This window comes from Coregonus lavaretus (assembly GCF_964263955.1).
Source record: "Coregonus lavaretus genome assembly, chromosome: 1".
In the NCBI taxonomy this organism is placed as follows: Eukaryota; Metazoa; Chordata; class Actinopteri; order Salmoniformes; family Salmonidae; genus Coregonus; species Coregonus lavaretus.
In genome coordinates, this window is record NC_139988.1 from 17,324,400 (window position 1) to 17,348,058 (window position 23,659).

Below are 23,659 nucleotides of genomic sequence, written 5' to 3' on the forward strand. Positions count from 1 at the left end.
TTCTTACTCCTGATCAATATAAGGCAACTGTTCAAAAAAGGAAATGAAAGGCTGCCATCTCAAGAAAAAGTTATCAGTACAACCTCTCAAAGTATATTAAAAAAAATTCTAAGTGTAGAAAAGACATTAGATCTTTCAACTACGCTGATACAGTGAGAGGTTTGGAGGATTTCCAATTAAGCAAGATCTGCCGGCGATTTGGAAAGCCATAGTCAGTCAATAAATAATATATTAATACTCGTGGGAAAGGTTTTCATCTTTTAGCTCACAATCTGTGGATACTATATGATTAGAAAGGTTCAACATTTATGTAAAACATCACAGCACAATTGAAAAATATATGGCACATGGAAACCAAACAAGGGTGGTCTATGGTGATAGGTGGGATGGGCTGAGAGTGGATGAGGGGTGGGATTAAAGAGCTTATGTTTGGTAATGTATTATTGTTATATGACTGCTTTATTTAAAAGTAAAATGTATGTAAAATGTATGTATATGTAGCAGAAAAGCTGTAAAAAAACAAAAAATATGTGCCAGCGGAATATCTGCTTTACTTTTAGTGAGACTAGGCAACAAAGATGGAACTCCAAATTTAGCTATCAACGGACAAGGCTGCAGGTCAATATCTAGAATTTTAGAGAGTATTAAAAAAGGATGACCAATACTCAGACAGCTTAGAACATGAAAAAAACATATGGGTGTGGTCTGCCCGAAGTGATTGAACATCTATCACGTGTCATTTGTGTCTGGGAGGAATTTACTACATTTTTCTTTGGTGTAGTGAATTCTGTGCAAGACCTTGAACTGAATTAAACTTAACCGAGCACATGAGGATGTGGAGTTAACCCTAAGAAGAGCCTCCTCCCAACAGTCATCTATAAGGTCAAGTTCACTACCCCAGTCTGTCTTGATTTTGTTTATTGGAGAGGGTTCAGAGGAAAGCATAATGTCATATAATCTAGAAATCAAACCCTGCCTAATCCATGGCAGGGACTAAATCTCTTCTAGCAACGTCTTGGGAGGTAGTTGAGGAAAGGTGGAAAAATGAGAGAGAACAAAGTTACGGGCTTGAAAATAGCAGAAAAGATTAGAATGAGCCAGATTACATTTAGCTACGAGATCATTAAAACAGGCACACTTCCCATCTACAAAATCTACTTTGAAACATACCAAACCTCTCTCTCGCCACAAAACAAAAGCCTGGTCGAGTTTGGAGGGTAAAAATAGGTGGTTGTTACAAATAGGGCTTAGAAGAGAAGCGGCCAAAAGTCTAAAATGTTGATGAAACTGTCTCCAGATCTTCAAAGTAGAGCACAATGGGGTTTGAAGGACACAAGGACAGTGTGGGGCAGTAAGAGCAGAAAGGGTCTGTGCTTCTAATGAGCACCAGTTGGTACTTGGAGCATTACACCAGGCCATAATCTTTTGAATATTGTCTACCCAATAGTAAAGCAGTAAATTTGGAAGTGCCAATCCTCCATCTTGTCTCTTTCTTTGAAGTATTGCCCTACGTATCCTAGGTGATTTGCCTGCCCAGATAAAATGACTGATGAGCCTATCCAACTTGGTAAAAAATGATTTAGGCAGAAAGATCAGAAGACATTGAAAAAGGTATAGAAACCCACAGTACCAGTCAAAAGTTTGGACACACCTACTCATTCAAGGGTTTCTCTTTATTTTTTACTGTTTTCTACATTGTAGAATAATAGTGAAGACACCAGAACTATGAAATAACACATATGGAATCATGTAGTAACCAAAAAAGTGTTAAACAAATCAAAATATATTTTATATTTGAGATTCTTCAAAGTAGCCACCCTTTGCCTTGATGACAGCTTTGCACACTGTTGGCATTCTCTCAACAAGCTTCATGAGGTAGTCACCTGGAATGCATTTCAATTAACAGGTGTGCTTTGTTAAAAGTTAATTTGTGGAATTTCTTTCCTTCTTAATGCGTTTGAGCCAATCAGTTGTGTTGTGACAAGGTAAGGTTGGTATACAGAAGATAGCCCTATTTGGTAAAAGACCAAGTTCATATTATGGCAAGAACAGCTCAAATAAGCAAAGAGAAACAACAGTCCATCATTACTTTAAGACATGAAGGTCAGTCAATCCGGAACATTTCAAGAACTTTGAAAGTTTCTTCAAGTGCAGTCGCAAAAACCATCAAGCGCTATGATGAAACTGGCTCTCATGAGGACCGCCACAGGAAACGAAGACCCAGAGTTACCTCTGCTGCAGAGGTTAAGTTCATTAGAGTTACCAGCCTCAGAAATCTGCAATTAACTGCACCTCAGATTGCAGCCCAAATAAATGCTTCACAGAGTTCAAGTAACAGACACATCTCAATATCAACTGTTCAGAGGAGACTGCGTGAATCAGGCCTTCATGGTCGAATTGCTGCAAAGAAACCACTACTAAAGGACACCAATAATAAGAAGAGATTGGACATTAGACCGGTGGAAATCTGTCCTTTGGTCTGATGAGTCCAAATTTGAGATTTCTGGTTCCAACCGCTGTGTCTTTGTGAGACGCAGAGTAGGTGAATGGATGATCTCTGCATGTGTGGTTCCCACCGTGAAGCATGGAGGAGGAGGTGTGATGGTGCTTTGTTGGTTTGATGTCTTCACTATTATTCTACAATGTAGAAAATAGTAAAAATAAAGAAAAACCCTTGAATGAGTAGGCGTGTCCAAACGTTTGACTGGTACTGTAGGTAAAATGTTAATTTTAACAGATTGGATTCTGCCAGCTAAGGAGAGAGGCAGACTATCCCAGCGTTGTAGGTCTGCTTTAACTTGTGTGACTTGCAAAGTTCGTTTTATGGAGGGTAGCCATAACGTTAGGTAGTAAGTGGCTACTGTGCTTGAAATTTAGCTAGCTTGTTGCTACCTGGATAGCAACTAGTAAACAATAGCTGGAACGACCTGGCGAACAGACGCGAACTGGCTGAGTCAATTCAGTGGCTAGCATTGCACTTGGCTAGCTAACAGTAGCTGCTAGGGGTAAGTCATAACCTACATTTGTGTTTTATTTTTACATATTGGTAGCTAGAGTCGTTCAAGGAATTCGGGACATGGGTGACTAGTTAACGTTAGTTTTGCTGTCTCTGTGTGTTTGTGCCGTGAAAGGAGGGGTTTCTTCTTTGTCTGAAAGCAATGGCTAGCTAGTATGCTAACTATTCTAGCTAACTAACTGGCTGAATAAGTTGATGACGGACTCGCTCAAGCTGTCGGGACTAACACACAACGTTAGACACGGACACGAACGATCTGCTTGGCGTGTTGACACACTGGTGGTTTGTTGTGGCCGAGTATTGGTGCTAAACCGTGTTGTTGGAGTCCGGCATGCTAGCTGGCTGTGGCGTCTTATGACTAGGTGCCCTGGACGATTTTTACGGAAGAATACTGTCCCTAGTTAGCTAGCTGAATAAACTAAGTTAGTCTATTCCTAGAAAACATTGAACCGCTGTAGTTTACAACAATTATAGTTTCTGAGGTGGAAGTTGGGAGAGTTATATTTGGGTGTTGTGGTGAGGGAGGCCCCGCTCTCTCCTTTCCCAGATGTTTAGTTCATTTCATTCTGATCTCCTTTGCATTATTGTAGCCATTTTCTGCAGCCTGTCAACTATGCCTCTGCCTATCCCTGTTCTCTCCTCTCCGCACAGGCTATACAAACGCCTCACACCGCGTGGCTGCTGCCTCTCTAACCTGGTGGTCCCTACACGCACCACCCACGTGGAGTTCCAGGTCTCAGGCAGCCTCTGGAACTGCCGTTCTGCTGCCAACAAGGCAGAGTTCATCTCAGCCTATGCTACCCTCCAGTCCCTCGACTTCTTGGCGCTGACGGAAACATGGATTACCACTGAAAACACTGCTACTCCTACTGCTCTCTCCTCGTCTGACCATGTGTTCTCGCATACCCCGAGAGCATCTGGTCAGCGGGGTGGTGGCACAGGAATCCTCATCTCTCCCAAGTGGACATTCTCTATTTTTCCCCTGACCCATCTGTATATCTCCTCATTTGAATTCCATGCTGTCACAGTCACTAGCCCATTTAAGCTTAATATCCTTGTCATCTATCGCCCTCCAGGTTCCCTTGGAGAGTTCATCAATGAGCTTGACGCCTTGATAAGTTCCTTTCCTGAGGATGGCTCACCCCTCACAGTTCTGGGGGACTTCAACCTCCCTACGTCTACCTTTGACTCATTTCTCTCTGCCTCCTTCTTTCCACTCCTCTCCTCTTTTGACCTCACCCTCTCACCCTCTCACCATCCCCCCCTACTCACAAGGCAGGCAATACGCTTGACCTCATCTTTACTAGATGCTGTTCTTCTACTAATCTCACTGCAACTCCCCTCCATGTCTCCGACCACTACTTTGTATCCTTTTCTCTCTCGCTCTCCTCCAACACTACTCACTCTGCCCCTACTCAGATGGTAATGCGCCGTCGCAACCTTCGCTCTCTCTCTCCCACTACTCTCTCCTCTTCCATCCTATCATCTCTTCCCTCTGCTCAATCCTTCTCCCTCCAATCTCCTGATTCTGCCTCCTCAACCCTCCTCTCCTCCCTTTCTGCATCCTTTGACTCTCTATGTCCCCTATCTTCCCGGCCGGCTCGGTCCTCCCCTCCAGCTCCGTGGCTTGATGACTCATTGCGAGCTCACAGAACAGGGCTCCGGGCAGCCGAGCGGAAATGGAGGAAAACTAGACTCCCTGCGGACCTGGCATCTTTTCACTCCCTCCTCTCTACATTTTCTTCATCTGTTTCTGCTGCTAAGGCCACTTTCTACCACTCTAAATTCCAAGCATCTGCCTCTAACCCTAGGAAGCTCTTTGCCACCTTCTCCTCCCTGCTGAATCCTCTTCCCCCTCCCCCTCCTCCCTCTCTGTGGATGACTTCGTCAACCATTTTGAAAAGAAGGTTGACGACATCCGATCCTCGTTTGTTAAGTCAAATGACACTGCTGGTCCTGCTCACACTGCAGATAAAATCTTGCGACTTGTGACGGCCGGCCGCCCAACAACCTGCCCGCTTGACCCTATCCCCTCCTCTCTTCTCCAGACCATCTCCGGTGACCTTCTCCCTTACCTCACCTCGCTGATCAACTCATCCTTGACCGCAGGCTATGTCCCTACCGTCTTCAAGAGAGCGAGAGTTGCACCCCTTCTCAAAAAACCAACACTCGATCCCTCTGATGTCAACAACTACAGACCAGTATCCCTTCTTTCTTTTCTCTCCAAAACTATTGAGCGTGCCGTCTTTAGCCAACTCTCTTGCTATCTCTCTCAGAATGACCTTCTTGATCCAAACCAGTCAGGTTTCAAGACTGGTCATTCAACTGAGACTGCTCTTCTCTGTGTCACGGAGGCTCTCCGCACTGCTAAAGCTAACTCTCTCTCCTCTGCTCTTGTCCTTCTAGACCTGTATGCTGCCTTTGATACTGTGAACCATCAGATCCTCCTCTCCACCCTCTCCGAGCTGGGCATCTCCGGCGCGGCTCACTCTTGGATTGCGTCCTACCTGACCGGTCGCTCCTACCAAGTGGCGTGGCGAGAAGCTGTCTCCGCACCACGTGCTCTCACCACTGGTGTCCCCCAGGGCTCAGTTCTAGGCCCTCTCCTATTCTCGCTATACACCAAGTCACTTGGCTCTGTCATATCCTCACATGGCCTCTCCTATCATTGCTACGCAGACGACACACAACTAATCTTCTCCTTTCCCCCTTCTGATAACCAGGTGGCGAATCGCATCTCTGCATGTCTGGCAGACATATCAGTATGGATGACGGATCACCACCTCAAGCTGAACCTTGGCAAGACGGAGCTGCTCTTCCTCCCGGGGAAGGACTGCCTGTTCCATGATCTCGCCATCACGGTTGACAACTCCGTTGTGTCCTCCTCCCAGAGTGCGAAGAGCCTTGGCGTGACCCTGGACAACACCCTGTCGTTCTCCGCTAACATCAAGGCGGTGACCCGATCCTGTAGGTTTATGCTCTACAACATTCGGAGAGTACGACCCTGCCTTACACAGGAAGCGGCACAGGTCCTAATCCAGGCACTTGTCATCTCCCGTCTGGATTACTGCAACTCGCTGTTGGCTGGGCTCCCTGCCTGTGCCATTAAACCCCTACAACTCATCCAGAATGCCGCAGCCCGTCTGGTGTTCAACCTTCCCAAGTTCTCTCACGTCAACGCGCTCCTCCGTACACTACACTGGCTTCCAGTTGAAGCTCGCATCTGCTACAAGACCATGGTGCTTGCCTACGGAGCTGTGAGGGGAACGGCACCTCCGTACCTTCAGGCTCTGATCAGTCCCTACACCCAAACGAGGGCATTGCGTTCATCCACCTCTGGCCTGCTGGCTCCCCTACCTCTGCTGAAGCACAGTTCCCGCTCAGCCCAGTCAAAACTGTTCGCTGCTCTGGCACCCCAATGGTGGAACAAGCTCCCTCACGATGCCAGGACAGCGGAGTCACTCACCACCTTCCGGAGACATTTGAAACCCCACCTCTTTAAGGAACACCTGGGATAGGATAAAGTAATCCTTCTACCCCCCCTTACCCCACCCCAAAGAAAGAAAGAAAGAAAAAAAAACATATTGTAAAGTGGTTATCCCACTGGCTATAAGGTGAATGCACCAATTTGTAAGTCGCTCTGGATAAGAGCGTCTGCTAAATAACGTAAATGTAAATGTAAATGTAGCCAGAGAATGTATTCACACCTAAATAGGAAAAACCAGAGGGTGACTGACGGAAAGGCAGGGCTCCAGGGGGAATTTGTTTGGCAGCCGGGTTGATCGGAAAACATTCACTTTTCTGAATATTCAATTTGTAACCTGAGAATGATCCAAATGTGTTTAAAATATCACAGGGTTAGTGATATATAATAGTAGATCATCTGCATTCAGTGACACTTTGTGTTCTTCACCAGCTCGGTGGATTCCAGTGAATGATGATAATTTTAAGGCCAAGGAAAGCGGTTCTATCGCAAGTGCAAAAAGGAGCGGGGACATAGGGCACCCTTGATGGGTCCCTCTGGAGAGGGGGAAGTATTTTGAATGTTGAGAGTTGGTGTGTACGCTAGCCGTAGGAGCAGAATAGAGCAGACGTATCCATGAGATGAAATTGGACCCAAAACCAAATCTTCCCAAAATCTTAAATAAATAATCCCATTCCACCCGGTCGAAAGCCTTCTCCGCATCAAGAGAAACAACAATTTTGGGGTCTGGAGAGACAGAAGGAGAGAGTATAATGTTCAAAAGACGGCGTAAATTGGAAAACAGTTGTCGCCCTTTGATGAAACCCGTTTGATCATCAGATATGACATCCTGAAGGCAGGGTTCCAACTGGCATGCTAGAACCTTAGCTAATAGTTTAATAGCGTTCAAAAGTGAAATGGGCCGATATCCACCACATTCCGCCGGATCTTTATTTTTCTTGAGTATAAGTGAGATGGAGGCTTGAGTTAGCGTCGGGGGGAGAGAGTCCTGTGATAACGAGTCGGTGAACATACCTAATAGTAATGGGGCGAGTTGATCTGAGAATATTTTATAAAAATTGACGGGGAAGCCATCAGGGCCTGGGGCCTTGCCACTTTGCATTAACTTTAGACCCTTTGTAATCTCATCTAGATGCAGAGGGTTATCCAGAACTTCACTCATGTCCATATCAAATGCTGGAATATCCAAGTTCTCAAAAGTTGTCCATAGCCGTATTACCTGATGGGGGTTCGGATTTGTAGAGGTTAGAATAAAATGACACAAAAGTTTAATTAATATTAGAGGGATCACTTGTAAGATTACGGGAAGAGTCATATACAGTGGGGAAAAAAGTATTTAGTCAGCCACCAATTGTGCAAGTTCTCCCACTTAAAAAGATGAGAGAGGCCTGTAATTTTCATCATAGGTACACGTCAACTATGACAGACAAAATGAGAAAAAAAAATCCAGAAAATCACATTGTAGGATTTGTAATGAATTTATTTGCAAATTATGGTGGAAAATAAGTATTTGGTCAATAACAAAAGTTTCTCAATACTTTGTTATATACCCTTTGTTGGCAATGACACAGGTCAAACATTTTCTGTAAGTCTTCACAAGGTTTTCACACACTGTTGCTGGTATTTTGGCCCATTCCTCCATGCAGATCTCCTCTAGAGCAGTGATGTTTTGGGGCTGTCGCTGGGCAACACGGACTTTCAACTCCCTCCAAATATTTTCTATGGGGTTGAGATCTGGAGACTGGCTAGGCCACTCCAGGACCTTGAAATGCTTCTTACGAAGCCACTCCTTCGTTGCCCGGGCGGTGTGTTTGGGATCATTGTCATGCTGAAAGACCCAGCCACGTTTCATCTTCAATGCCCTTGCTGATGGAAGGAGGTTTTCACTCAAAATCTCACGATACATGGCCCCATTCATTCTTTCCTTTACACGGATCAGTCGTCCTGGTCCCTTTGCAGAAAAACAGCCCCAAAGCATGATGTTTCCACCCCCATGCTTCACAGTAAGTATGGTGTTCTTTGGATGCAACTCAGCATTCTTTGTCCTCCAAACACGACGAGTTGAGTTTTTACCAAAAAGTTCTATTTTGGTTTCATCTGACCATATGACATTCTCCCAATCCTCTTCTGGATCATCCAAATGCACTCTAGCAAACTTCAGATGGGCCTGGACATGTACTGGCTTAAGCAGGGGGACACGTCTGGCACTGCAGGATTTGAGTCCCTGGCGGCGTAGTGTGTTACTGATGGTAGGCTTTGTTACTTTGGTCCCAGCTCTCTGCAGGTCATTCACTAGGTCCCCCCGTGTGGTTCTGGGATTTTTACTCACCGTTCTTGTGATCATTTTGACCCCACGGGGTGAGATCTTGCGTGGAGCCCCAGATCGAGGGAGATTATCAGTGGTCTTGTATGTCTTCCATTTCCTAATAATTGCTCCCACAGTTGATTTCTTCAAACCAAGCTGCTTACCTATTGCAGATTCAGTCTTCCCAGCCTGGTGCAAGTCTACAATTTTGTTTCTGGTGTCCTTTGACAGCTCTTTGGTCTTGGCCATAGTAGAGTTTGGAGTGTGACTGTTTGAGGTTGTGGACAGGTGTCTTTTATACTGATAACAAGTTCAAACAGGTGCCATTAATACAGGTAACGAGTTGACGACAGAGGAGCCTCTTAAAGAAGAAGTTACAGGTCTGTGAGAGCCAGAAATCTTGCTTGTTTGTAGGTGACCAAATACTTATTTTCCACCATAATTTGCAAATAAATTCATTTAAAAATCCTACAATGTGATTTTCTGGAGAAAAAAAATCTCAATTTGTCTGTCATAGTTGACGTGTACCTATGATGAAAATCACAGGCCTCTCTCATCTTTTTAAGTGGGAGAACTTGCACAATTGGAGGCTGACTAAATACTTTTTTCCCCCACTGTACCTGAGAGATGAGATGAGATGCTGATTGGCGTTTAAGTTGGTGTGCCAAAAGGCGGCTGGCCTTGTCACCATATTCGTAGTACGTACCCTTTGTTCGTTGCAACAGAAACGTTGCTTTATCAGTGGAAAGCAGATTAAACTGAGTTTGAAGTTTCAGCCTCTCTGCGTATATATTTCAGGGGATGGTGAAGTTGAATATTGGCGGTCTATTGCCAGGATTGAGTCCACCAGTTCTTGACGTTTCGGTTTTCTTTGTTTGACATAATGAGCATTGTAAGAAATTATCTTTCCCCATAATAAAGCTTTGAAAGTCTCCCAAAGAAAAGAGGGGGAGGTGTAATTTTTAAGTCCAGAATGTGGGGGGAATGGTGTGAAATTACTATAGAAGAATATTCTGTAGTTTTAACTGAGGAGAGAAGGGCCCTATCTAAAAGAAAGTAGTCTATGCGCGAGTAGGCTTGATGAACATGAGAAAAGTAGGAGAAGTTCTTTGTGACCGGGTGGAGGAAGCACCATGGATCAACACAACCCATTTGGATCATGAATGTAGAAAGAGCTTTTGCCATCCCGGAAGGAGTAAGTGTTCTGGGATTAGACCGGTCAAGTTTTGGTTCAATAACACAGTTAAGTTCCCCACCGAAGATGAGGCGGTGGGTGTCAAGATTAGGGAGAGAGGCTAAAAGAGATGTCATAAATCTAGTGTTATCTAATAGCCAGGTGTATTTATTTATTTATTTGTATTTATCTAGGGAAGTCAGTTAAGAACAAATTCTTATTTACAATGACGGCCTACCCCGGCCAAACCCTCCCCTAACCCGGACGACCCTATGGGACTCCCGATCACGGCCGGTTTTGATACAGCCCGGGATGGAACCCGGGTCTGTAGTGAAGCCTCTAGCACTGTGATGCATTTCCTTAGACCGCTGCGCCACTCAGGATCCCAGTTAGGGGCGTAAACATTCACAAGTACTACAGGGGTCTGGAAGAGGGTGCCACTAACTATTGTATAACGTCCTCCAGGATCTGAAATTATCTGTGAGGGTGAAAACTGTACTCGTTTGTGAATCACTATTGCTGTTCCCCTGGCTTTGCCGTTAAAATTTGAATGAAAAACCTGTCCAAACCATGCTTTACGCAATCTAGTATGGTCGTTAACACATATTCTTGAAGAGATGCGATATCAGTATTCAGGCTCTTCAGATGTTAAAATACTATGGAGCGCTTAATTTGCCCCCCACATCTGCGAATGTTCCATGTCACCAGTCTGACTGGAAGCCCCAAAATACCATCCTGACTTGTTGTTGAACTAGACATTAATCCTTATAAGAAGATAATTGAAATGAAAAAGAAACAGGAAAAGAGACATAGACATGGAGCTGCATGAAAAAAACACAGGAATATTTTTTTAAATAATCCTTTAGAGAAACAGAGCACAAGAATCTTTGATAATGCCAACATATGTGTCGCCACATGGCTGAGTAATGAGAAACATTCTAAATTAACCAGTAGGCTATGAAAAGGGTCAGCCCCTGTATTGGTAAACGTCCTTAGCATTTTGGATATGTACAATTAAGCAAACAAACCGTGGCTCTAAACTCTTCAGCTAGTGCAACAATTAAACAAGAGTAAAATTGGAAGAGAAGAGTGATAGTTTTAGACTCCAATGTCGTAGTGGAGTCCAAGATAATGTGAATGTGACTGAGGATCATCAGTGACCAGGGTCTGAATACTTATTTAAATAAGGTATTTCTGTTATTAGTTTTAATACATTTACATAAAATTAAACAAAAAAAAACGGTAATATGGGGTATTGTGTGTAAATTGATGAGGACATTTTTATTTAATCAATTTTAGAATAAGGCTGTAACGTAACAAAATGTGGAAAAAGTCAAGGGGTCTGAATGCTTTCCGAATGCACTGTATTGATCAACTAGCAAAACGTTTAATTAACACCAAAAAAAAAGTATGTGTAATCGAAATTTTGCACTTCTTCAGATACTGCTTAAAAAAGGGATGTCTCGTTACCCACATTTTTTATTTTTTTTACAGAAATGTTAACTAAAACTTTTAGACCTATAGTCCTCTATACCTGTGGAGGTCACTCACCCTGTGGTGGCACCAGCAGCTTGCCGGTCATGGCACACCATCCGATGGGGTACATGTCTCCAGAGCCCAGGCTGCACCAGAAGTCCTGGCTGCCGTCCTCCTCAAAACCCTCGTACCTCAACCGAGCTTTGTAGCCTGGAAAACAGAGGGAGGAAAAGGTAAACTAACATACAGTACATGCCAATAAATCAGGTTTGAGGTCTCAGGATGCCTCCTAAATGGAACCTTATTCCCTGTATAGTGTACTCAAAAGTAGTGTATAGGGAATATGGTGCCATTTTTAGATGTGCCATCAGTCAGTTTCAGTGTATTTGGCTGACCTGCAAGTTGGATGATGCTGGCGATCCAATAGACTTTACTGGGCAGGATGGCACTAGTGTTCAGGACCTCTACCTTTAACCCAACTGTGATGTCATCCCACTGGGCACAGAGCGGTGCCTGCAGGGGTGGAATGGAGGGGAACAGAGGCAACGTTGGTTCACCAGTCGAATAAAGTAAACGTTTTATTGCTACGCAACTTTAAAATGGAATAGGATAGTATTGTAACAAGTGCAAATGAAGACGTACATGTCTGAAGCAGGCCACTGAAGCAGCAAGAGAGCCTGCCTTCTCCAGGTAAGCACCCCAGTCAAAGTTTCCTGTTGCTGCAGCTATATCACAAGGGGAAAAGGGAGAACTAACACAGGTCTCAGAAAGGAACTAAATGTTCCCTTCTTGTAACTTACATAAAAAGATTGAGAGGATTTTCCTTCCTGGCTGCACTGGTGTGATGTTTTAGCTCATATTGTCTATGTACACTTAATTTGGCCCTATACTCCAGCATTTTGGACTTGATATTAAATGTTTTATGAGGTGACAGTACAGAATGTCACTTTTTATTTGAAGGTATTTTCATACATATGTTTTACTGTTTTGAAACGAAAGCACTTTATGTATCTAGTCCCCCCATTTAAAGGTGTCATCTGTATTTGGACAAATTCACTTATAGTGTACGAAAGTAGTCAGAAGTTTAGTATTTGTTGCCATATTCCTAGCACGCAATGGCTCCATCAAGCTTGTGACTCTAAAAACTTGTTGGATGCATTTGCAGTTTGTTTTGGTTGTGTTTGAGATTATGTTGTGCCCAATAGAAATTAATGGTCAAATATGTATTGTGTCATTTTGGAGTCACTTTTATTGTAAATAAGAATAGAATATGTTTCTGAACACTTCTACATAAAATGTGGATGCTACCATGATTACGGGTAATCATGAATGAAACGTGAATAATTATGAGTGAGAAAGTTACAGAGGCATACATATCATACCCCCAGAACATGCTAACCCCTCACCATTACCAATAACAGGTTAGCATTTTTAAGGGGTATGATATTTATGCATGTTTGACCAGATACTATGCTATTTCTCTGTGAACAATTTAACAACTGACTTTCGGCACGCTTATAGGGAAGGACACTCACCATGTACTGCACTGACACAAATGACTGATGATTGGCAGAAAGAAATGTATAATAAGAAGATTGTGGGAGCTGTTTGTTAGATTTCAGTGCAGCCTTTGATATTATTGACCATAATTTATTATTGAGAAAATGTATGTTATGGCTTTACATAATCTCCATGGATAGAGAGCTATCTATCTAATAGAACAGAGGGTTTTCTTTCATGGAAGCCTCTCTAATGTAAAACATGTAAAGTGTGGTATTCCACAAGGGAGCCGTCTTGGCCCTCTACAATACAGTCTCTATTGTTACTAATGATCTACCACTAGCGTTAAACAATGCCTGTGTGTTTATGTACTAGTGATGGGGGGGGGGGGAGCGTTACATATCGGGATATTATTTTTGATGATATATCGTATCGTTTTGACAGTACCACAATATTATTTTGTCGCTAGTTTGCTGTACCTGCACCAAAACTCCAGTATTTTTCTTCATAGCTTGTTCTCCATTATCTTTATAAATAGGGATCCCATTGGTTTTCAGCACTTTAACTTCCATGACAGATCAAAACGAATTTTCTCATGGCTCTCACTTGTCCCTCTGCAGCAGACATATGGTGAGAAATATGTTTGGAACATCGAATCGCATTAAACTCATTATCATATCGCAATATACAGTGGGGAGAACAAGTATTTTATACACTGCCGATTTTGCAGGTTTTCCTACTTACAAAGCATGTAGAGGTCTGTAATTTTTATCATAGGTACACTTCAACTGTGAGAGGCGGAATCTAAAACATAAATCCAGAAAATCACATTGGATGATTTTTAAGTAATTAATTTGCATTTTATTGCATGACATAAGTATTTGATCACCTACCAACCAGTAAGAATTCCGGCTCTCACAGACCTGTTAGTTTTTCTTTAAGAAGCCCTCCTGTTTTCCACTCATTACCTGTATTAACTGCACCTGTTTGAACTCATTACCTGTATAAAAGACACCTGTCCACACACTCAATCAAACAGACTCCAACCTCTCCACAATGGCCAAGACCAGAGAGATATAATAATAATAATAATAATAATAATAATAATAATAATAATATGCCATTTAGCAGACGCTTTTATCCAAAGCGACTTACAGTCATGCGTGCATACATTTTTTTTTGTGTATGGGTGGTCCCGGGGATCGAACCCACTACCTTAGCGTTACAAGCGCCGTGCTCTACCAGCTGAGCTACAGAGGACCACAGTGATATGTAAGGATCAGGGATAAAATTGTAGACCTGCACAAGGCTGGGATGGGCTACAGGACAATAGGCAAGCAGCTTGGTGAGAAGGTAACAACTGTTGGCGCAATTATTAGAAAATGGAAGAAGTTCAAGATGACGGTCAATCACCCTCGGTCTGGGGCTCCATGCAAGATCTCACCTCGTGGAGCATCAATGATCATGAGGAAGGTGAGGGATCAGCCCAGAACTACACGGCAGGACCTGGTCAATGACCTGAAGAGAGCTGGGACCACAGTCTCAAAGAAAACCATTAGTAACACACTACGCCGTCATGGATTAAAATCCTGCAGCGCACGCAAGGTCCCCCTGCTCAAGCCAGCGCATGTCCAGGCCCGTCTGAAGTTTGCCAATGACCATCTGGATGATCCAGAGGAGGAATGGGAGAAGGTCATGTGGTCTGATGAGACAAAAATAGAGCTTTTTGGTCTAAACTCCACTCGCCGTGTTTGGAGGAAGAAGAAGGATGAGTACAACCCCAAGAACACCATCCCAACCGTGAAGCATGGAGGTGGAAACATCATTCTTTGGGGATGCTTTTCTGCAAAGGGGACAGGACGACTGCACCGTATTGAGGGGAGGATGGATGGGGCCATGTATCGCGAGATCTTAGCCAACAACCTCCTTCCCTCAGTAAGAACATTGAAGATGGGTCGTGGCTGGGTCTTCCAGCATGACAACGACCCGAAACACACAGCCATGGCAACTAAGGAGTGGCTCCGTAAGAAGCATCTCAAGGTCCTGGAGAGGCCTAGCCAGTCTCCAGACCTGAACCCAATAGAACATCTTTGGAGGGAGCTGAAAGTCCGTATTGCCCAGCGACAGCCCCGAAACCTGAAGGATCTGGAGAAGGTCTGTATGGAGGAGTGGGCCAAAATCCCTGCTGCAGTGTGTGCAAACCTGGTCAAGACCTACAGGAAACGTATGATCTCTGTAATTGCAAACAAAGGTTTCTGTACCAAATATTAAGTTCTGCTTTTCTGATGTATCAAATACTTATGTCATGCAATAAAATGCAAATTAATTACTTCATACAATGTGATTTTCTGGATTTTTGTTTTAGATTCCATCTCTCACAGTTGAAGTGTACCTATGATAAAAATTACAGACCTCTACATGCTTTGTAAATAGGAAAACCTGCAAAATCGGCAGTGTATCAAATACTTGTTCTCCCCACTGTATATAGAATCGTGAGAATAGCAATACATATCGTATCGGCACCTAAGTATCGTGATAATATCGTATTATGAGGTCCCTGGCAATTCCCAGCCCTACTATGTATGCAGATGATTCAACACCAAACTTGTCAGCACCCATAGCTAGTGAAATCACTGCAACCCTAAACAAAGATTTGCAGTCAGTTTTAGAATGGGTGGCTATGAATAAACTAGTCCTGAACATATCTAAAACCAAAAGCATTGTATTTGGTACAAATCACTCTCTAGGCATTGAACCTCAGCTGAATCTGGTCCTGAATACTGTGGCTGTTGAGCAAGTTGAATAGACTAAGCTTATTGATGTTATATTAAATTGTAAACTGTCATGGTCAAAGCATATTGATTCTATTGTTGTAAAGATGGAGAGAGATTTGTCTGTGATAAACATATGCTCTGCTTTTTTAACATCACATGCAACCAAACAAGTCCTGCAAGCTCTGGTTGTCACCTTGATTATTGCCCAGTTGTATGGTCAGGTGCGGCAAAAAAAGACCTAGAAAAGCTGCAGCTGGCCCAGAACAGAGCAACACGTCTGGCCCTCAAATGCACACGAAGAGCCAATGTCAATAACATGCATGTCATTCTCTCCTGGTTCAGAGTGGAGGAGAGATAGACTGCATCACTGCTGTTCTTTGTAAGTATTGACGTGCTGAAAGTACCGAATCGTCTGTTCGGCCAGTTAATACACAGCTCAAAATACATGCAATCAGGGGTCTCTTCACAGTCCCCAAGTCCAGAACAGAGGCTGGGAGTCGCGCAGTAGTGTGTAGAGCAATGACTACATGGAATTCTCTTCCACCTCAGGTAACTCAGGCAAGCAAAAAATTAAATAAAAGATAAAACACCTCAAGGAATAACGCGTACTGTGAAGAGACACACACACTCTCCAACACAAACTCAACACACACCCACACATTATTCTTTGTATTATTCTTCTTCTTTAAAAAAAAAAACAGTCATATTGTTCTTTAGTCGTAGTGTTCTTAGTTTAAATTTGTGTTGCTGTTCCTGTCCATTAATGTTCTACATTGGGGAAAAAAAGTATTTAGTCAGCCACCAATTGTGCAAGTTCTCCCACTTAAAAAGATGAGAGAGGCCTGTAATTTTCATCATAGGTACACGTCAACTATGACAGACAAATTGAGAATAAAAAAATCCAGAAAATCACATTGTAGGATTTTTAATGAATTTATTTGCAAATTATGGTGGAAAATAAGTATTTGGTCACCTACAAACAAGCAAGATTTCTGGCTCTCACAGACCTGTAACTTCTTCTTTAAGAGGCTCCTCTGTCCTCCACTCGTTACCTGTATTAATGGCACCTGTTTGAACTTGTTATCAGTATAAAAGACACCTGTCCACAACCTCAAACAGTCACACAAACTCCACTATGGCCAAGACCAAAGAGCTGTCAAAGGACACCAGAAACAAAATTGTAGACCTGCACCAGGCTGGGAAGACTGAATCTGCAATAGGTAAGCAGCTTGGTTTGAAGAAATCAACTGTGGGAGCAATTATTAGGAAATGGAAGACATACAAGACCACTGATAATCTCCCTCGATCTGGGGCTCCACGCAAGATCTCACCCCGTGGGGTCAAAATGATCACAAGAACGGTGAGCAAAAATCCCAGAACCACACGGGGGGACCTAGTGAATGACCTGCAGAGAGCTGGGACCAAAGTAACAAAGCCTACCATCAGTAACACACTACGCCGCCAGGGACTCAAATCCTGCAGTGCCAGACGTGTCCCCCTGCTTCAGCCAGTACATGTCCAGGCCCGTCTGAAGTTTGCTAGAGTGCATTTGGATGATCCAGAAGAGGATTGGGAGAATGTCATATGGTCAGATGAAACCAAAATAGAACTTTTTGGTAAAAACTCAACTCGTCGTGTTTGGAGGACAAAGAATGCTGAGTTGCATCCAAAGAACACCATACCTACTGTGAAGCATGGGGGTGGAAACATCATGCTTTGGGGCTGTTTTTCTGCAAAGGGACCAGGACGACTGATCCGTGTAAAGGAAAGAATGAATGGGGCCATGTATCGTGAGATTTTGAGTGAAAACCTCCTTCCATCAGCAAGGGCATTGAAGATGAAACGTGGCTGAGTCTTTCAGCATGACAATGATCCCAAACACACCGCCCGGGCAACGAAGGAGTGGCTTCGTAAGAAGCATTTCAAGGTCCTGGAGTGGCCTAGCCAGTCTCCAGATCTCAACCCCATAGAAAATCTTTGGAGGGAGTTGAAAGTCCATGTTGCCCAGCGACAGCCCCAAAACATCACTGCTCTAGAGGAGATCTGCATGGAGGAATGGGCCAAAATACCAGCAACAGTGTGTGAAAACCTTGTGAAGACTTACAGAAAACGTTTGACCTGTGTCATTGCCAACAAAGGGTATATAACAAAGTATTGAGAAACTTTTGTTATTGACCAAATACTTATTTTCCACCATAATTTGCAAATAAATTAATTACAAATCCTACAATGTGATTTTCTGGATTTTTTTTTCTCATTTTGTCTGTCATAGTTGACGTGTACCTATGATGAAAATTACAGGCCTCTCATCTTTTTAAGTGGGAGAACTTGCACAATTGGTGGCTGACTAAATACTTTTTTCCCCACTTTATAAGTGAATTTGTCAAAATACTTATGACACCTTCAAATGGGGAGACTAGATACATAAAGTGTTTTCATTTCTAAACCGCAAAACAGATATGACAATACCCTCAAATAAAAGGTGACATTCTGTACTGTCGCCTCAAATGAAACATTTAATCTCAAATCCAAAACGCTGAAGAATAGAGCCAAATTAAAAGTTTGTATGTGTCTGTCTATAATGTGGCTTTTCCACTAACCCAGCAATGGAAAAGCCCTCCAAGTGGTCTCACCGTCCTGTGCTGTAGAGCTGGAGCGGTTGTCCTGACTGCTGCCCAGAGAGGCGATCATGTTCCCCATCTGGGTGGACCATGCCGTTTTAGTCAGCACCTTGGCCTTCTTGGTGGGAGGCTTTCCCTGGAGAAAATAAAACAATGAGTGAAGACAAGGGTGATGCTATATGAAAGGCTTTATAAAGGCTATACAGTATAAAGTCTATAAACATCTAGCCTCACCACCTGTAACACACAGAAAGACATTCTCTCTCACCTGAAGCCGTGCCAGGATAGAGGACTTCTTGCAGTTGGAGGAGTAGGCTCTGGAGCAGGAGACGCTGCAGAAACGCTTGGTCTTGGAATAGAAGGTGTCTCTGGTCCCACTGAAGCCACACATCTCACACACCACTGTGGAGGGAAGAGGATGAGAATATGTTACAGACTGGATCTGTGGTTTTGGTGATCCATGATGAGTAGCCTTGCCTGGAACTTTAGATCAGCAAGCTAACTGATTAACATTATATCAGCAAGCTAACTGATTAACTTTAGATCAACAAATCAAATCAAATTTGATTTGCCACATGTGCCGAATACAACAGGTGTAGACATTACAGTGAAATGCTTACTTACAAGCCCATAACCAACAATGCAGTTTAAGAAAAAATAAAAAGAGCAAATAATTAAAGAGCAGCAGTAAAATAAAATAACAGTAGGGAGGTTATTACAGGGGGTACCGGTACAGAGTCAATGTGCGGGGGCACCAGTTAGTCGAGGTAATTGAGGTAATATGTACATGTGGGTAGAGTTAAAGTGACTATGCATAGATAATAAACAGAGTAGCAGCAGCGTAAAAGAGGGAGTTGGGGTGGGGGGGGGCAATGCAAATAGTCCGGGTAGCCATGATTTGCTGTTCAGGAGTCTTATGGCTTGGGGGTAGAAGCTGTTAAGAAGCCGTTTGGACCTAGACTTGGCGCTCCGGTACCGCTTGCCATGCGGTAGCAGAGAGAACAGTCTATGACTAGGGTGGCTGGAGTCTTTGATAATTTTTCGGGCCTTCCTCTGACAATGCCTGGTATAGAGGACCTGGATGGCAGGAAGCTTGGCCCCAGTGATGTGCTGGGCCGTACGCACTACCCTCTGTAGTGCCTTGCGGTCGGAGGCTGAGCAGTTGCCATACCAGGCAGTGATGCAACCAGTCAGGATGCTCTCGATGGTGCAGCTGTAGAACGTTTTAAGGATCTGAGGACCCATGCCAAATCTTTTCAGTCTCCTGAGGGGGAATAGGCTTTGTCGTACCCTCTTCACAACTGTCTTGGTGTGTTTAGACCATGATAGTTTGTTGGTGATGTGGACACCAAGGAACTTGAAGCTCTCAACCTGTTCCACTACAGCCCCGTCGATGAGAATGGGGGCGTGCTCAGTCCTCTTTTATTTCCTGTAGTCCACAATCATCTCCTTTGTCTTGAGCACGTTGAGGGAGAGGTTGTTATCCTGGCACCACACGGCCAGGTCTAGATACAACAGGCTAACTGATTAGCTTTAGATCAGCAGGCTAACTGATTAGCTTTAGATCAACAGGCTAACTGATTAGCTTTAGATCAACAGGCTAACTGATTAGCTTTAGATCAACAGGCTAACTGATTAGCTTTAGAGCAACAGGCAAATGCAGTCTTTCCTCACCTGGTCCGTCATCTATAGTGAGAGCAGAGTAGTAATCTCCAAAGGAATCATCCATCTCGTCTTCATCATCTTCCTCTTCATCGTCATCTTCATCGTCATCCTCTGCGTCAGTGTCATCCGACTGCAGAGGGCCCCCCTCAACATCCTCCTTTGAGAGAGAGGAACAAGGTTGGGTAAGAGAGAGGGTCATGTATGATTTGAACTATTCTGCGAACATGGAACTGTGCTTTAGCTCTTAAATAAGTCTTTACCATCACAGATGATCAACCTTAGGTTATAAATCTATCTAGCTACCTCTTGTTTAAGAAAGTATAGAATTGGGCAGTTTTTTCCCATGTCAGGTGGTCACCGACACACAACACTCACGGTCGCAGACTCACCGTGTCATACTCCTGTGGTTCTACGGGGACGCCACGTCTCTGGGCTTTGGGGATGCACACATTGCAGCCTAAGCCATCACAGGAGGTGCAGGGGGGCCGTATGAACACTGTGGGGACCGCCCCATGCTTCAGCTTCAGCTGTCCTTTGGCAGCGAGAGCCTTGAGGACGGGGTAGGGCTTGTTTTCAAAACACTCCTTCCCGAAGTGTTCACAGCAAAGCTGGGAGTTCGGCGTGGCGGTCCAGTTGCTGCGTGTCCGCTGGACCTGCTTCTCCCATTTGTGAAACTCCTCTGTGTCATTGTTGGGGAAATTGTACAGAGTCACGCCATCGTCCCAAGACTTGCCACACCCATACGCCACACAGCGGTCGGGCATCTTCTTCTGGCACGTGATTGGACTGTTTTTGGGGTGATGTCAGGCTGTCAAAGTCTAGAGTCAGGGCTTCCTTCTTGTTGTCTCGTGTGATATCATACCACTACTCCTGGTGGTGCACTCTGTAACCAAAGGGGCAAGATTGAATTTGACATCACGTTATTGGTTAACAGGGGACTTGTGCTCCTTGCATCAGAAATGTATTCTATACTTTAAACAAAATCTTCAGATCATCATGTCTTCTCTAATATCGAACATAACAGTGCTGATTGCACATCCAGTGACATACAACAATTAACACATTACAGTTTGCTACCTTGCTAGCTAGCATGCTAACAGAGTAGTAGTGAAGCTATGCGTTTCTCCGACTCTATTCTACCACTTGCCAATACTGTAAAAGCAATCTTAGATTTCGTTTATTAGTATTCTACCAATGTACCCTTGAATCACTTCGCTTAAAAGCAACTTTGTAAAATCAGCCTCAGTAACACATGTTGGTAGTCCCTACCGCTTCTTCGTGTTTATTCCTGTGAAAGGTATTCTGGGAGTTGTAGTTTTCAGCTGCTTGAGGCATGCTACTGCAATCTGGACTGGCGGTACCGTATGATTACATTTTTTACATTTTAGTCATTTAGCAGACGCTCTTATCCAGAGCGACTTACAGTTAGTGAGTGCATACATTTTATTTTATTTTTTATTCTTTCATACTATGATCAGAGATATTTTGGCATGATCAACCAATCAATCAATCAACCAATGTATCGATCACCTAATCTATTAATCAATCAACCAATAAATACATTAATAACATTATATTTGTGTAAAGCTTTTTTACAAATACATTTGTCACAAAATTAAACTCAGCCCTAAACCCATGTAAAGCAAGCAGATGCGACAGTGGCAATAAAACACTCCCTAGATCAGATGAAACTTTTGGAGGAACCAGACTAATAGTCCATGGGCCAGGGGGGTCGGTCGGGCTCACTTGGGGTGACGATGTCCATTAGTGATTTTCTTGAAGTCTATGTCCCTAGAGTTGTAAAATGTGTGGTAGCAGTGCAGCAATGGCAGCTTTCTTTGTGTTGTCAGGCTTTCATTCATCCCTCCATTCCATTCATTTTTGTGGATTTTACCCTATGACAAACAATGTCAGCATACAACAAGTTATTGCTCACATTAATCATATATCATTGGAAAGCTTAGATTCACAGTTATCCATTCGACACATTTTTGGAATGCTCAGGTCAACATAACTTTGACATTTGACCTCTAGGGTACATATCAGAATTACCTGTAAAGGTTGCTTTAAAATGAACCCCTGATACATTTGAAACTTTGTTTGACAAGTGGTTCTGAAAGGTCATGAAATGACCTTTCAAATTATATATAATATAACCAACTTTGAAAGCACTACCTACAACTATTGGCCCATATTGTGCCATTGACGTTATAATGTTGGAAGCTTAGCCATAGAATTCCATGTAGTGAGGCAGCTATGTTTTTGGATTGTAACTTTGGGGATAGAAGCACCAAATTGCACACACACAGCTATAACAGGGTTTTAAAAATATTTGTAAATACAGGGCCATTACAGTATTCACGCATTAACCCTACAGAAGTCCAGAATCCAAGGAAGGCAACAACACATCTGCCACGCTGACCATCAACACGGGGACCCCTCAGGGGTGTCTGCTTGGTCCCCTCCTGTACGCCCTGTTCACCCACGACTGCTTGGCCACACACGACACCAACACCATCATCACCCCCAGGTGGTAAGGGTAGGTAACAACACATCTGCCACGCTGATCCTCAACACGGGGGCCCCTCAGGGGTGCGTGCTCAGTCCCCTCCTGTACTCCCTGTTCACCCATGACTGCATGGCCAGGCACGACTCCAACACCATCATTAAGTTTGCCGACGACACGACAGTGGTAGGCCTGCTCACCGACAACGATGAGACAGCCTATAGGGAGGAGGTCAGAGACCTTGCCATGTGGTGCCAGGATAACAACCTCTCCCTCAATGTGATCAAGACAAAGGAGATAATTGTGGACTACAGGGGAAAAAAAGAGGACTGAACACGCCCCCATTCTCATCGACGGGGCTGTAGTGGAACAGGTTGAGAGCTTCAAGTTCCTTGGTGTCCACATCACCAACAAACTATCATGGTCCAAACACACCAAGACAGTCGTGAAGAGGGCACGACAAAGGCTATTCCCCCTCAGGAGACTGAAAAGATTTGGCATGGGTCCTCAGATCCTCAAAAAGTTCAACAGCTGCACCATCGAGAGCATCCTGACTGGTTGCATCACCGTCTTTTATTTTTTATTGAAAAACTGCATTGTTGGTTAAGGGCTTGTAAGTAAGCCTTTCACTGTAATGTCTACACCTGTTGTATTCGGTGCATGTGGCAAATAAAATTTGATTTGATTTGATTTGATCATCAATTTTTCTGACGACACGACAGTGGTAGGACTGATCACCGGCGACAATGAGGCAGCCTATAGGGAGGAGGTCAGAGACCTGGCAGTGTGACAACAACCTCTCCCTTAACATCAGCAAGACAAAGGAGCTGATCGTGGACTACAGGAAACGGAGGGGCGAGCACACCCCCATCCACATCGATGGGGCTGTAGTGGTGCGGGTTGAGAGCTCCACTACAGTGTCCACATCACTAAGGAATGAACATGTCCACATCACTAAGGAATTGACGGTGTCCACACACATCACACAGTTGTAAAGAGGGCACGACAGCGCCCCTTCCCCCTCAGGAGGCTGAAAAGATTTGGCATGGGCCCTCAGATCCTCAAAGAGTTATTCAGCTGCACCATTGAGAGCATCCTGACTGGCTGCATCACTGCTTGGTACAGCAACTGCAAGGCA

General features: G+C 43.9%; 1 protein-coding gene across 4 annotated transcripts in view; it reads right to left on the reverse strand.

Annotated features, from left to right (window-relative positions):
• l3mbtl2 (L3MBTL histone methyl-lysine binding protein 2) overlaps positions 1-21,307 on the reverse strand; it is a 51,438-nt gene extending 30,131 nt beyond the window's left edge. The window contains exons 1-8 of one of the 4 annotated variants that reach the window (XM_084165254.1): positions 21,285-21,307; positions 20,405-20,898; positions 20,025-20,172; positions 18,619-18,752; positions 18,363-18,486; positions 12,098-12,180; positions 11,851-11,968; positions 11,531-11,665 (exon numbers count right to left, since the gene is read on the reverse strand). In XM_084165254.1, coding sequence (XP_084021380.1) covers positions 11,531-11,665; positions 11,851-11,968; positions 12,098-12,180; positions 18,363-18,486; positions 18,619-18,752; positions 20,025-20,172; positions 20,405-20,779 — 1,117 coding nt within the window. In that variant the 5' untranslated portion in view covers positions 20,780-20,898; positions 21,285-21,307. Of the gene's footprint in view, positions 1-11,530; positions 11,666-11,850; positions 11,969-12,097; positions 12,181-18,329; positions 18,487-18,618; positions 18,753-20,024; positions 20,173-20,404; positions 20,899-21,215 lie in introns of all 4 variants that reach the window. The other 3 variants (XM_084165252.1, XM_084165253.1, XM_084165251.1) reach the window with 3 other exon arrangements.
• Positions 21,308-23,659: the final 2,352 nt, after the last annotated feature.